The sequence below is a fragment of the Botrytis cinerea genome, chromosome 9 (assembly GCF_000143535.2).
Source record: "Botrytis cinerea B05.10 chromosome 9, complete sequence".
NCBI lineage: Eukaryota > Fungi > Ascomycota > Leotiomycetes > Helotiales > Sclerotiniaceae > Botrytis > Botrytis cinerea.
In genome coordinates this window covers 1155857-1170857 of record NC_037318.1, presented here as the reverse complement: position 1 = coordinate 1170857, position 15001 = coordinate 1155857, and the positions used below count along the sequence as shown (strand labels likewise).

The window sequence follows — 15001 nt, the reverse complement described above, 5'->3', positions numbered from 1 at the left end:
TGTTGATGGGTCTCTATGATGATACTTTTGGTGATGTGATTTTTATAGCTGGTATATATTATGGTGAAATTCTTGGATGGGACTTGCGGATATTCTTTCCTGCTGAACAAAGTATATCTGCTCGCTTGTTGAGTAGATGGTGCTGAAATGTTTTGATCGAAGGGGAATGAGAAGTGCGGTAGTTGAATCGCATGTATATCTAGATGGTTGTGAAAAGATGGATTAATGAATGGATGGAGGAATAGAGGAATGAAGAAATTGACAGAAAGCGTATTAGTATCACAGAATCTCATACTAATCAGGACGTTCTACAAAGTACACAGACGTATATATCCATAATCAAGACGTCTAGTGCTTGGAAGCTCTCATTCTACGCATCCAATAGATTCGACATTAGTTTACCGGAGGAGATTTGACAGATAAATAGCTTTGTGTTGTTATTAGGAGATTCCAGCTCCTATCATATATATAAAAGAAGTGTGAAGTCGATTGGATTTATATGTCCTCATCACGCTTCGAGTGATGTCGTGTTGTGTTGTGTTGAGTTCCTATCTCTTACACATGTAGGTATATAATGGATGCCAACCCCCTCATTCGGAAAGAAAGATGTTGATCATTACGGGATTGAGAATATGACAACCAAGCCTATGTATGTATGTATGTATGTACTTGAGTACATATTCTTGAGGGTGAGAAGTTATCTGTTCATCGATATTCCTCTGCGAGAGTACGTACTGTTTCCGAGGAAGGATATTTCCTCCTCTAGCAAAATAAATAAATAAAAGGATTTTATTCCAATCACATTATGTATATATAGTTAGTTATAGTTACTAGAAACTCAAAGATACATACCATACATACATACATATAGTTGTTATACGATCTACAAAGTCATGCATGCATGCTACCAAACTCCACAATCTTGCATACTACCTCCCTACGCTCCTACATACCATACCCAGCCAGGTATCTCCATCACATCTCCACCACGAATCTCCATCCTCGAGTTAGGTTAATGCAACTAAGCCTTGCAAACGCAGTTTCTAGCTTCCATCCCCAGCCCATCCCATGGCGTTCCCATCCCACGGCATGGTATTCCGTGCGATCGTCTCCGCCCGCCTCGAAAACGCCACCAAGACCACAAAAAACGGTTATCACGGCATTGGGATGCATGTTTGGGGAGGGGTTTGTTTGTGCCGACCTACTATTCTTCTTTCGATCCATTCGTTTATGGATTTAGAGATTTATAGTTTTATGTAGTTATCCTGTATAGGTAATATCTAGATTCTAGAGAGTATACTGTGTATTTTATACCAGAGACAGGAAAAGAAAAAAAGTCGGAAATATGGGGGGGAGGAGGAACGAGAGGGGAAATAGTATGGGCTAGTTATTAGTATCTTTGTGCATTTTCTCACCCCTACCTCGGATTATGTATGGCATGCCACCTCCACCCCCCTCCCCTCCCCAAAATTGATTCTGGGAATAGATTCCTTTCTACACTTCGGATTACTAGTAGGTAGTAGTATATTATTAAGTTCTAGGGGTGGGGGTACCTGTCAACGAAAGTTGTGGCTTGATGCTTAATGAATGCTTGATGAATGCTTGATGAATGCCGCATGCATGTTTCCGCCAGTATCGTAGCGTGTCGTACTGTACTGTACCCCAGGATGGAACGTGTGGTGGAGTGAGTAATCGTAGCGTAGTGTAGCGTATTGTATCGTTACATCTTGTAGATAATCTATCTATTGATCAACCAATTGTCGTGCATTTACATACCGAGGTACATACATAAGTTCCATATACATACGGTACATACATATATAATAAGGCTTAGTGAGAACCAATGTATCGGGATGCGGGATTGTGGTTTAGTATAGATATGGATGGTATGGTTCTTGGTAGGTGAATAGCTTTGGATATAGTTGTGGGATCCGAGAAAGCGAGGGCTTGTTGTGTGTGTATATGTCTGTCTGTATGTGTATGTATGTATGTATGTATGTATGTATGTATGTATGTATGTATGTATGTATGTATGTATGTATGTATGTATGTATGTATGTATGTATGTATGTATGTATGTATGTATGTATGTATGTATGTATGTATGTATGTATGTATGTATGTACCTAGATGTCTTATATAGTGTAGTATTTGCTTATGGATGTGTGTATGTATCTAGATATCTTACATAGTGTGGTATTTGCTTATGGATGTATTTATATATATACATATATATATCTATCTGTCTGTCTAAGAAGTTCTGGGGAGAGGGTTTGGATGAATGCCGCGACTATATGAAATAATAACATCTATCTCCTCCATCCCTCCCTCCCTCCCTACCTACTTCAACCACCTCATTCTCATCCACAAACACATAAATTTCCATAATTAAAAACATAACATGGATATCATATAAGTTATAATATCATAAGACAACATATCATCATCACCCTCCAACCCTCACAATCATCTAATCTAACCTTCCAACTCTAAAGTACCCAAGCTTAGGTATTGGTACCTCAATAACCTAAAATCACACCAAGGTGGATGAACTAGAGCGAAGAAACTTATTTGTAGGTTAACTAGGTAGGTACCTACGCTTAATTACCCATCTACCTACCACCTAACTAACTAACCTTTCCCCCTAGAAAATATTAGAACACTGTGGATGACATACATACTACAAAGTATAACCACGCAACAGGAAAATCCATTCTTCATAAAGTTTTAATAAGTATCTTCTCCATTCTCCATCCATTTCCATTGTGTGTCTTCATTCTTTTTTTCATTCATTCATTCATTCATTCATTCATTCATCCATTCGTATTCCTATTCCTATATCCCTCCAATTTCTTTTCTTTTCTTTTGTTTTGTTGTGTTTCCCCCTCCCGATTTTCCATACGTTTATTTCATCAATATATATATATATATATATTCATCTCCCTCTATTACTCTAACATTTCCATATCTTCAATCTTCAATCTTCATTTACTCACTCTATCAGCACGTAGAGTAGGTAGGTAGGTAGGTAGGTAGGTAAGTAGGTAGGCGAATAGACAACTTGGAAGAAAACACCCATCTATTCTTTATTTCTATCCTACAATACAATACAATACAATCAAATCATACATATCTACCCACCCCAGTAGTTAGGTAGGTAGACAGGAAGGTAGTAAATCCCACCCACTACAACCATCCATCCAAATCCCCATCTCCAATATCCCAAACTAGATATTGTGGAAGAAGGCCACGAACAGAGAGACCAAGAGGGGAAGTAAACCCGCTCGCATTCTTTGTACATTCAATGCATTATACGTACGGTACACATCGAGAGAGAGAAGTTTCTCCACAGCCAGTCCATTTAGTATGGAGTCTCGAAAGACAATCGAAGCAAGAAAGAAAAAGAAGAAAAGCGGGAAGGATTGAACCAACTATCTATCTATCCATCTTCCATATTCAAAGAAAGATTTTCATCTCAGACAATGAGCCGACCCGACACTGTTCAAATCATACAATCACATCACATCGAGGAATTCGGTATCCGTAATCCAATTCACGATTTGATAAGATTGGAAAGCGATTTGGGAATTGGAAGGTATTCAGTCGTAAAAGTAAATTGGTCAAAATCTGATATCACTAGCTAGCTTGCTTCAAAAAAAAATTCACTCTTCATCCACCCCCCCTTCCCCAAAATAGGTAACCGCCTCATCCCCTCGCTAATGTAATAGATCAAATCCAAGTCGCAACATGGGTGCGCAAGCAAAAAAGCGTGCAAGACGCACCCATCACCTATCCCCAACATCGCACACTCATTGCCACGCATGGCAAGGAGACCAAAAGAAAAGGAAGAGTAGATAAAGAAGAAAAGAGGCTTTTCACTCTCCATCCCCCACTCGAACACAGAAGATAAACATACAAGCAAAATGCATTCAAAGGTATTTACCGAATCCATTCCCACGCCAAAGCTCCACCCAGCCAGGTCCCATTCCGCATTTCGCTTCCCAATGCTATCCCATCGGAGCCAGATACCCATTCATTTCCATCCCGCCCAAATCGAGATGCCGTACAGACATATCGACAATTCCGCAACTCCAAAACAAATCCACTCTGACAAGATAGTATATTCCACACCAAGGCCCACATTCTGGGAATTTTTTTGTAAGTAAAAAAAGAGAACAGCAAAACATCTGTCAAAATGCCCACGGTTTCATGAACATGATCGAAGAGAATCACATGACAACGCCACCAACCTCATCTTCATCTTTCTTTGAGTTCTGTGTTATCCTATTCGAAAGAAGATGCCCGCCCAACCATACAGTGTAAGTTATATCCCACATCACCCTCACCCCTGACCATCCAATCCAATCCTATAACCTCCAGATAGATTCCAAACGCCCATATTCTTTAGTCAAGGCGCCGAAAGAATGCCCATTCGCCGACCTAAGCTCGCACATCGGTTTGCGTTCATAGTGTGTGCTTGCCATCTCGTCGAAACTTGCATTTCAACAAAAGAAAAGAAAAGAAATCGAGAAGTCATGAGAATAGATTGTCACGTTCTTATGACAACTCCTTCTTTACCATCTCTGGGCTCTCATCGTTGGTAGAATCACTTAAAATTTCAGATTTGTCGACAGGTGATTGAGAACCTCCATTGGTATTCGTAGTGCCGTTTGCAGCCTTTGTTCCGCAACCTTTGACGAGTATGTGTCTCTGAGCTGAAGTTAGTCTATGATCAAGGATAAAGGTATTGAAAAATGGTAGAGTGAATACGAACCTTCAATGCATCTTTTCTCGAGAAACTTTTTTCACAATGACCGCATGGGAATGGCTTCACAGATAAGTGAATACGTTTATGACGTTTCAGATCGTGATTGCGGTTGAAAGATTGCGGACACTGATCGCATTTGAATGGACGGTCATTTTGAGGCATCTGTTGAGGATGATGACTGCCATACATTGGCCCAGGCATTTGTTGGTATCCCATATTGCCCATTCCGCCAAGGAGTGCCATTTGACTACCAGGTTGGTGGACATTCGACATAATAGGTGCGGCTAGGGTGGGGAGATTGTAATGTGGGTATGAAGGACGGGAAGGATAGCCTTGGTGAGGTGCGCCCATGGAAGAATGCGAGTGATGAGTTTGGATGGGAGAAATGCGGTTAGAAGGGGCGGAGGAGGTATTGGGAGAATGTTGTGTAGGTGATTGTTGGGCATATGCGGGGAAATTCGACTGTTGAGGGGTAGATGAGGGGGGATAGTAGTTTGGAGTTGGGGGTGCTCGTCCGCCATAACTATCAGGAGCTGACACGTTGCCCTGTTGGGGTGCTTGAGAGGAGGATTGATGAAGATTCATGAGATTGTGACTGGTCATATGTTGCTGTTGGGAATTCTGTGGTGCAAGAGTGGGGAGACTTTGTTGCTGTCCACCTGAACCAGACATTGGGACTCCGGTAGAGAAGGGAGGAAGACTCTCAAAGGTAGGTGGTGGCAGTCCTTCTGATGAGGTGGGAGAGTGGGGAATTCGCGACCCTGGATAGCTACTCATGGAGGGTGAATATAGTGGTCTGCTCATGTAACTTTGTTGTTGTTGTTGTTGCTGAGCATAAGGCGCACTCATCGGTGGCGCAGAACTAAACGTAAAGTTGTTTCCGGATTGAGTATTTGGCCAGAAAGCCGAAGGTTGATAGGGAGGTACGCCGGCGGTCGAACTACCCGAGCTACCACTGTTGACGCTGGACGCAAGAGGACTTAAGCCGTCATGCGGAACGCCAGCTGGAGGCGTTAATATATTGCTGGCGACAGCAGGAACAGGCTGGGAGGAACTGTTTGTGGTTCCGTGAATATAGTTGTTGGATTGTTGTTGATATTTGTGATGGTGCATTCCAAGGGGTTCTGGAGGGGGAAGCTGGAAGTTGGGAAGATTGGATGCGGCGGGCCGGCGAGCTGTAAAGCTGGCGGTCTCCATGGTAATCGTGGTAGATTATTGGAAAGTCCACGGTGCAGGATTTGAAATGATGGCTCCTTGCTTTTGCTCTGGATCGCCAAACTCACGTTGTCGCGTGTAAAAAAGTATTTGGTTCGGACGGGTAGATGCACAGCCGAGGCGAGGGAACGAGGGAGCAAGTAGTTAAAAACGGGGAGTGGGGATGTTCTCCTTCTTTTCCAACTTGTTTTTCTTTGCTTGTGATTGTGAAAGTGACGGCGATTATGATAGAGCAAGAGTAAGAGAATCGAGGAAAAAGAAGAAGCAAAAGATTACTTTGAGTCAAAGTCCTCTCTTGATCTTGTGGAATATCTTAGGGGATCCGTTGATTTTGAATGGATGGATGGATTGGACCCAGAAAGACGGTGGGATATTGGAGATCAAGAGATCAGTCAACTCTCGTAGGTTCGTTAGGGTTTTGGGTAGTGTATTTACTGGAATGGAGAATGTGGAGTTGTCGATCACCTGGATGGCGGCCGGGGAGGCGTCTGCTTGATTTATGTAGGTTATTAGGCCTGGGAAATGGTCTGTGCCTATGGAGTAGCGTGGTGTGTGGTGTGCGTAGTGTGTGGACTTTCGTAGGGTAGTTGAAGTGTGGGTTGCAGATGCGTTTGGCTGGATCTTTCTTGGTCAGAGCTGGAGGGGTGAAGCAATCCTTTGAATGGCTGTCTAATGGCTGTCTAATGCCTGCCAGCTTGATTCGATTTGATGTGATTTTCCTGGGCGACCTCGTGGTAAAGGAAATACCGCCTAGCTTAGGGACGAGGAATGGTTTGGATCAAGTGAGCGAGCGAGCGAGTGAATAAATCAATAATAAATCAATCAAAGTCGCTGGGTCAATCGGAAACAGAGGATGGATTGGGGAAATGCAGTGATATATAAATAAATAGACGGTATTGTTTGGTATTGCGCACGTATAATCCAATCCAATATATCAAATAAATATAATACTGCCAACTGGATGTTGCGCTCGCTGGCCGAATGGTAAAGGGAAAGTGCTAAGGGGGAGGGCACTAGTATAAGGCTAGAGTCGCTCCCAGGAGTCCCAGCTGTTGCAGGAATAAGAGTAAAAGTAAAAATAAAATAAAAGAGAGTTTCGCGGTCTGGGGCGATTAGATTAATTTAGTGTCATATGGCTGGGTACCTCCGAGCTCTTGGGAGCTAATAAGGCTAAGTGATAACAGGTGTGCTCAGGAAAATATCACACTAGATTGAAAAAAGACATGGGGTCCTGCAACTGCGATTGATTGGGACCGAGAGTCCATGGAGCGAGGGATGTGGTAAGGATCGAGGGTTGAAAGGTTTGAATGCTAGATGTTTACTCGCAGGTGCTTAGGGGTTGTTGAGTGGGAGTGGCAGTGATAGTAGTAGAGTAGTATGCGGAGTAGTCCTGGAGATTGGGCGAAGCTTCAAGGTTTCAGGTTATTGTTTCTCGATGGAGAGTAGTTCGAAGAATAATGGGAGCGATAGGATTCTGTTCTAGTATAGCGTGATATTGATTTGATTTTCAAATCTCTGCTGGATTCTATTGGCTAGCGATGGAATGATTTGCTTGACATGACAGATTCGTTGATCGATCGTTGGTACTGACTGGTTTATGTGCAATGCAAGTAGGTAGTCTTTGATGTATTTGCTCTGTTAGGCCGCTGCTTGTTGCTGATCCGGTTCCTTTCGATATTGATCCCGCATGCGATGTCCAGCTGTATTAGGATGCGTATGTACTGCCGTCCGAATATGCGGAAGAGCAACAGACTCACAGGTAGATCGGACGAGTAGGCACGCTGGATCCAAGATGAGATCGAATGGAGGAGTTTGTAACATATCATATGAGGAAGTGACATTGGGTTGAATTCTTAGATCTCAGATAATATGATGGATGGAAGTATCAACCTAGCATTGTAACTGCATATCTGATGAATATAGCAACGATGGATTGGGGATCAGATCATTCTTTTCGCTTCGTCTCGTCTCGCCTCGTCTTTCTCTACTTTGTTCAACAGCAGCTTGTGAATAGGAGTTGGGCCCGAATTTCGACAACTGTGCTTTGCTATGTTTCTGACACGCTCAAGGGTTGCTGCTGAATAAATATAAAGTGCTTACGTTCTTCACAGTTGCAGAGGTATTCCGACCTAGGATGTTCGCATTCAATATTCTACTTTCTTATTCTCCTCCTAGGTATTGGGATTGGTATAACTAGGTGTAGTTCATTTGTAAAATTGTATTGTATCACGATCGTACAGTTATCGAGAGAGGAGAACGCTCATTCGTTCTGATGTTGATTGGATAATATTATTTATTCATATTTCTCCTTTAAGAATTAAATGTTTCCCATGTCTCTTTTCCTTCTTTTCTTTTATGCGATTAATAAGGATTGTACTTGGTAAGATATGCATCACATTGCTTTTGATCGTTTCTTCTCCTTTGTAGCTAATGAAAAGCTTGACTTTTATATCATATGATGAAAAGACGGGATAGATACTGGGAGTTCTCCGTGGAGAGCTTCAGAGACGGCACTGTGTAGAATCACCAATTATCGTATGGCATTGCTGAATAGCTTCACGTTATCTATTTACTAGTCTCTCTTGTCCCACTACTCTGATGGTAATCCTCGACTTCATATCAATATCCCCATACCAATAATGACCCCGTCGGCTCACATCCACGCGATCACTGAAAAAGGTCTCGTCTGGAATAACACAGTTCAACTCATCGTTCCCCATGCTCAATTACCAGGATTTCCCCCCAGCATTATTTTCGGGCGTATGCGAGTATGTCCCAAAGGCGTTCTGGCTGAGCTTTTTAGCTCGGGCGGCTTGAAGCCAAGGCGTGTGTGAAAAACAGGATGAATAAGAAAAAAATAACCCTGGGAACTTGGGGGGAGAGGGGAAGAAATGCCAATTTGGTCTGACCTGCACATTTTGATTCTAATGCTCAAATTAAGGATTTCCAGACTTCTGGCTGGTGTGAGATCAAATTGGCTGTAGCTTCTTTTTTTCTGCGATGCATCTGATCCGAAAAAAAAAAAACTCTTGTTATTTGGGTATTATTCTCATTCGAAATGATTACTATATATTCTTAGGGGTCTAGTCATCAGCCTATCCTAGAATCCTAGAACCAGCGTGAATAGAATAGTAAGCTGGGGCGTACGAAAAGTCAATAGACTAGATAGATTGACCCTTCAAGTCGTAACATTTATTCTCCTACATCTTATTATTCACGTCGCACAGCAATTTTCCCGTCGTGCTTCTTTCTTGCTTCATCCTGTACAGCATTCGGAGAAGGGGAAAAGATCTGGGCATGACCATCGGACTCGAGAAAATATGCAGCCTGTAGTTACAAGACCAGGGCCATGTATGTCAGTATCGATTGCGATGATCTGGGATGTTTTCTGTCATATTTGGAAATTGTCGTATAAGCGTGAGTATGAATATATGTATATGTATACTCTAGATTCTGTCATTTCCCAAGCGCTTCTTGCACGAATAAAAAACAAGGGTGGCGTTCTCGAATGTTTTTTTCCCTTGGGATAATACCAAGACAAGTTGGGTAGTTGTCAAAGACATGCGTAGTGAGTGACAAAAGAAAACATCCGAGATACTTTAAGCTTGTACTTCATTGGGATAGTGTCGTGTTCGTGTTCATTTTCGATGCTCATCGATCGTATCATTCATTATATTTCCTTCTTTTTTCCTCTCGCTCACGGTACTTGTGTTTAGTTGCTACAAGTATTTGTATTTGATCCTGTCTAGAAAGTGCTCGGAAAGGAACTTACTTACTTGGGTAGGTAGGTCTAAAACATAGGTGTACGATACATCTTAGTCAAGACTCAAAAATCCAAAATCTAATAAGATAAAATATTTCCTCGAGACAAAAAGAAAAGAAAAGAAAAGGCCAATCTGGAATTTTGAATGCATTGACCAGGGGTCTAATTGATTGGCGTCTTTAAGCTTCGGGGACCACCCACATTGATCCTCGTTTCCATGTAAGCTTGTTATTTATGGCTTACTCACTGCTGGGATTAGAGTAGGGAGGGGGGAGGGGAGAAGGGTTGGAGGTTGTGTGGTGTTTGAAAGAGCAAAGTGAAATGGAAACGGTTTGGATGTGGATGTGGATTTAGGTTTGGATTTGGATTTCATTAGACGACAGGATTCATGAATAATGAGTAGTCATCAGGTCGATGATGAGTATTTTCTAGAAATTTGGGTCAGATACTGCGGTAATCCTCTAAGTGTAGATCGTCGCTACTACATATTTTAGCATCTCACTTGATATCTATCTATGGTGACTCAATGACATACATCCTATTCTTATCCAGCTCTTTGATCTAACTTAACAGCGACAAAAAATCCTTTGCTTCAAACCAATGAACTAAATAACCTTTCCCACTCTCCGTCTCTCGTCAAAGTACTCAGATGACCTTGCTGTGATCAGGCAGCATTTAATGATACTGAAATACATTTCAGCTGCTCTTCTGTCGAACATCCATATACCCATCATCCATATATCCCCAATTTATCGAAAAGACTTGGCATATCGAGTAAACACAAATAAGTAACCCTGAAACTGTTATACTGTATCACAATCTAATGCGTGACTTTGAACTTCAGCTCAACCCGCTAAACATAGTCTTTCAGACGAGGAAATCCGAAAATTTTAGCGAGAGCACGTAAAGATACTACAGCGTGGACAACCCAAAAAGTACAAAATATTTAATTTGATATACAGGATCGGTGTTCAGCGATGTTCGCTCGGTGACCTTTGGAATGTTTCATTGGCTGAATCGTTTATTTTGCCTGATTGGGGCTTGGTGGGTTTGTGATATGATAGATGGGGGGTCTAGACCGCTTGTTTGAATCTGTGTTCAAGATGTTTACAACTCGATTTCGGTATTATCTTATATGAGTCTGAGCTTCGATGTGATATGAGAGTGAGGTGTCTACTTTGTAGATGTTCAGATAGCTTTGGAATTGGAAAGAGTAGAATGTATGTGATGTGATATACGTATATGTATATGAAAGTACGTAAAGACGGAAAACATCGGAGTGTCCTTATGAAGATGCAGCACAGTGCCAATCAACTGAAAATGGTACCCTGTCCACGTAGAAGCGTACACACCATCTCGCAAAAATGTCCATACAAGGCAGGTACCCCAGTAACCCCCTCCAAGATACCAACAAAGGTGTTCTCATCAACAGGAGATAGGTTTGTGGAATTCTCCAAAGGTTCTTGGGTTCTTCTGTACCACACTTCAAAACACAGTGCCTGAATATCTACAACACCGGTATACGCCCAGCATTCTTCATCATTCACGCGTGCACATATGAGTTCGGTAGTATTCCTGGCTATCCACTTCCACAATCATCATCCGACGGTAGAGGCGACCGAACGATCGACAGTGATCGTATGGGGGCTTCAGGTTTAATTTTGGGGTACGGCGGTCGCTACACATCGCATCGCGGCTTACGGCTCATCCCTATCATTGCCTTGTACCCCTACAGTGGTTCCAGCAGATACAGTGGTGGTTCAATTCCGGGGTGAATGAAGGGGTAAATGAGAAAGCTAAGTGAAATCCAGTATTGATCAGCTCGCCCTATTAATCCTAGAGCGAACAAGCATGCATTCGCTTTTCACCGGGGATAGAACAACGGGAAATCTCCAATTTGGATGGGGAGTTGCCATTTGACCGTTGGATATTTTTCTTTGCGAAGTTTTCTCCGTCCATCTCGTTGTTTCGGTATGTATGTACTATGCAGGTACTACAGTACTGGAGTATCAAAACAGTAATAAGACGGCTTTGGCCTTCTCCATCTGAACCGGAATCATACCTTGGAATACTGATGCCTAACGTAAAAACGCAAAAACGCAGGAGGGGGGGAAACTTCCCGCTTCCTCGTTGCACCAACATTCTCGAGATGTGAAGTAATCAATGTCTGAATTGATCCGATTGATCGGCTTTGCTTGCATTATATCCCACTCCCGATTGTTAGCTCTCATTCTTGGGGGGAGGGGTGGGTGAAGAATGCCAACAATCCCATTTCCTGAGGCAACATGATGAAGGAGATTGATGAACAGTAGTAAACTCCTGCCGAATGACTAGCTACCAGTAGTAGGATGATACGAGCAGGATGAATAATTGCCATTATCCTCATTCTGATTACCGTACATGAATACTTACTTACCCTATCTTAATCCTACCCAAATCGAAAATCCTTCGACCATACCCATCTAGCTACTCTAGCTACTCAAGCTACTCAAGCTACTGTAGATTTGCTGTAATGCACACCACCAACACACATGGAGGTTTTCAGCTTACATTCGTAACTGCAACAACGCTTCTCCTCTACACATTCGGTAACCGGCTGTTGCATTGCAGTCTCTTACTGCATGCTTTACGCACTCTATGTATGCATGGTAAATAGAAGGGTTTGATGGAGACATAAGCGATGCCATTCATCCTGCCTTCTCTCAGCAGCCCTTCCCAGCAAAGCGGGTGTGGCATATGTGGTTTTTGAATTTTCCCACATCTGGTGGCTTTTCGACAGATGCTCTAATACACCCATGGCATGGACCTTCCAGAAGACTGACAAGGAAAAAATCGTGGGAGTGCCCGTCATGTACCACCGCATTTCGGAATCCTTCTGAATACATTACGACGAACCTACTACAGGATGTTTTCTTGCGAGCACGCCTGGCCTGTTAGGTCTGCTTACACCACCCTTCCACACTTTGAGCTCCGAAGACTTACATGAAAATCGTCCATGATTCCCTGCTAGTGCTGCAGACTTTTTTCGACATTGCTTGAGGAGCCGCGTACATTTCCCTACAGAAACGAGCAAGAATGTTTCTTGGCGCCAGACTCTAAGTGGTTTGCTCATTACAGCTCAGGATTCATACGGCGGTCGTACAAGATTTGAGATTTTGCTGGCACTGTAAAAGCGCTTCAATGGCGAGATGTCATAGACGCATCCTGAAATGCCATGTGTACTGAATGTTCGTGGCTTCTAGGTTGCAATCTTGTGGACATGCCCTGGGGCAAATACGCCCAGATGCAGATGGAGGGGTCTAATTACATAGCGCTTTTCTTCGCCCCCAATAATTTCCTCGTTATAAAACTTGTCGATGTTAGATTTCAGATACTTACTCTGCTCTTGAGCACGAATTTTTGGACTTGTTAGGTTATCCAAGTAGGCGTCGGATACATCGGAGATTAATGAAGAATCTGCCAGAAATAGATACATTTCCCAAGTACATTGAACACAAAATATAGCCGCTGCGTTGAGGTTACAAATGTCCCTGGTACTTATGAAATGACATTTGCGGCTGCGAATAGTATTGGACCGGTACGACTTGACTAGTTCTGAACTTGTGAATTGGGTAATTAACATACCTATGTAATCAATATCCCGATGTTACTGCCACACTCTTTCGCTGCAGGATACCTTTTTACACCTTCAATGTGGAAGAAAGAAAGCCACCATTTACTTCCATGTCAATGGAGGGAGACCCACGTTCTTGTTACGGATGGAAATCATGAGATGCATTGGATTGACAGCTTGATTGCGGAAGAAAGGCTGAAAGGACAAGACACTGACAGATGCACATGGTCACGGTGACGCTCCAAGGTTCAGCGTTGTTGTATTTTGTGTTTCCGAGATAATCGTACGCTTCTATTTCAACATGTTCTAGATACACCAGCACCGTCCTGTAAAATTATGAAATCCATCCTATGACACTTTGCCAACATAAAGTAACGCATTCCAGATGGGTCATGCATTCAAAGGAAAATGCCGGTCTCATATTTCAAAGGGAACGCCAAAAGTCAGCCGCACCGCGTATACTTGCAGAGGGCGGTGGGAAGTCGTCCGGGACACCTGACAGTGATGGGATGGGCTGATAACGGTGAAATAAACATGGTCGTGGGTGTGATATGCGACTTACTTCAAAGAGGAACCGGAAATCAGGATGTTCATCCGACACGCACCATCCTATTCCAAGGCCCCAACTCATCTACTCCCTCCTGTTTATTAGAAGTGAGACTTTGGTTCGGAAGTGCAAGCACGAAATGCATACGTCTGAGCTTGCTCCTTGATGGGCCCCGTGAATTCAGTGGATGGAATGATCACACATTCCCTCTATGGAACACCTTGTGTCATGAGAAATAGCCTCAAGTTTGTGGCTACACCATTCTTTGGATGTCTACTAGAGGATATCCGGAATACTATCGTTGACATTACGCAAGACCAGTCTTGCAATAGAGCCAAGAATAGTAGGATGAGAGATGCGGCATACCATCTCTCCCAACCGACTGACTTGTGCTCTTGCTAGTAGCTACCTGAAGGGGAAGAATTAGAACTCAATGTGCGCAGTGAGCCGCAGGGTGCTTCGCCTCGTATGATTAATTATGATGTTGCCCATACGGCAAGTGAGCTCAGAGCAAACATTCAAGCACTCGAGACTAACAATTTGCAAGGAAGATGTCAACACTTGTTCCTTCTGGTTATGCCGAAAAGACACTCGGTTTAAAGAAAATTTTCGATCTCTATCAAATAGTCAATGATGCCATCGATCACATCACACTACGCGTCCAATCCCCTCAACTCAGATCGTCTATCGCTTTCATAGTGGAGGGTTTTCCTTTTGGGCACGCTACCTCGACATCTAACGAAACCGCCAAACAAGACCGGAATACACAGTGCGTTGACTACCGCCTCATCCAGACTGTCGGAACACGAAAGAGTATTCTTAGCATTGATTGGTCACTGGGAACGACAGACGGAAAATTCCCATATCGATGGAACAAGTGTATTTATTGGTTTTATATCCAAGCGCTCCTCGACGTGCCGAACCATTATGCTAACGCGGAAAATTTCAGAACTTGTATCATCATGTCCAGCTAGCAATTTCCATCAAATATTGAAGATTCCTCAACAAGGCCGATGCTAACTCCCAATTCGATATGTCTCCGAACCGTTTTGCTGCAAAGCATGGAACGACCCGGGCTAGATATGTCACATACCC

General features: G+C 43.0%; 1 protein-coding gene across 1 annotated transcript; it reads right to left on the bottom strand.

The window, feature by feature from the left end:
* Positions 1–3582: 3582 nt before the first annotated feature.
* Positions 3583–8113, bottom strand: BCIN_09g03260 (hypothetical protein). Its single transcript, XM_001548521.2, has 2 exons — positions 4775–8113; positions 3583–4710 (listed from the first exon to the last, which is right to left on the bottom strand). The coding sequence occupies exons 1-2, from the start codon at positions 5963–5965 to the stop codon at positions 4558–4560; spliced, it is 1344 nt and encodes a 447-aa protein (XP_001548571.1). The 5' UTR covers positions 5966–8113; the 3' UTR covers positions 3583–4557.
* Positions 8114–15001: the final 6888 nt, after the last annotated feature.

What these genes read in the sequence shown, in the direction of transcription:
- BCIN_09g03260 (XM_001548521.2), bottom strand. Translation starts at nt 5,965, where the DNA reads ATGGAGACCGCCAGCTTTACAGCTCGCCGGCCCGCCGCATCCAATCTT. An exon ending in CGAGAAAAGATGCATTGAAG is followed by an intron (nt 4,711 to 4,774) that starts GTTCGTATTCAC and finishes ACTTCAGCTCAG; the next exon opens with AGACACATACTCGTCAAAGG.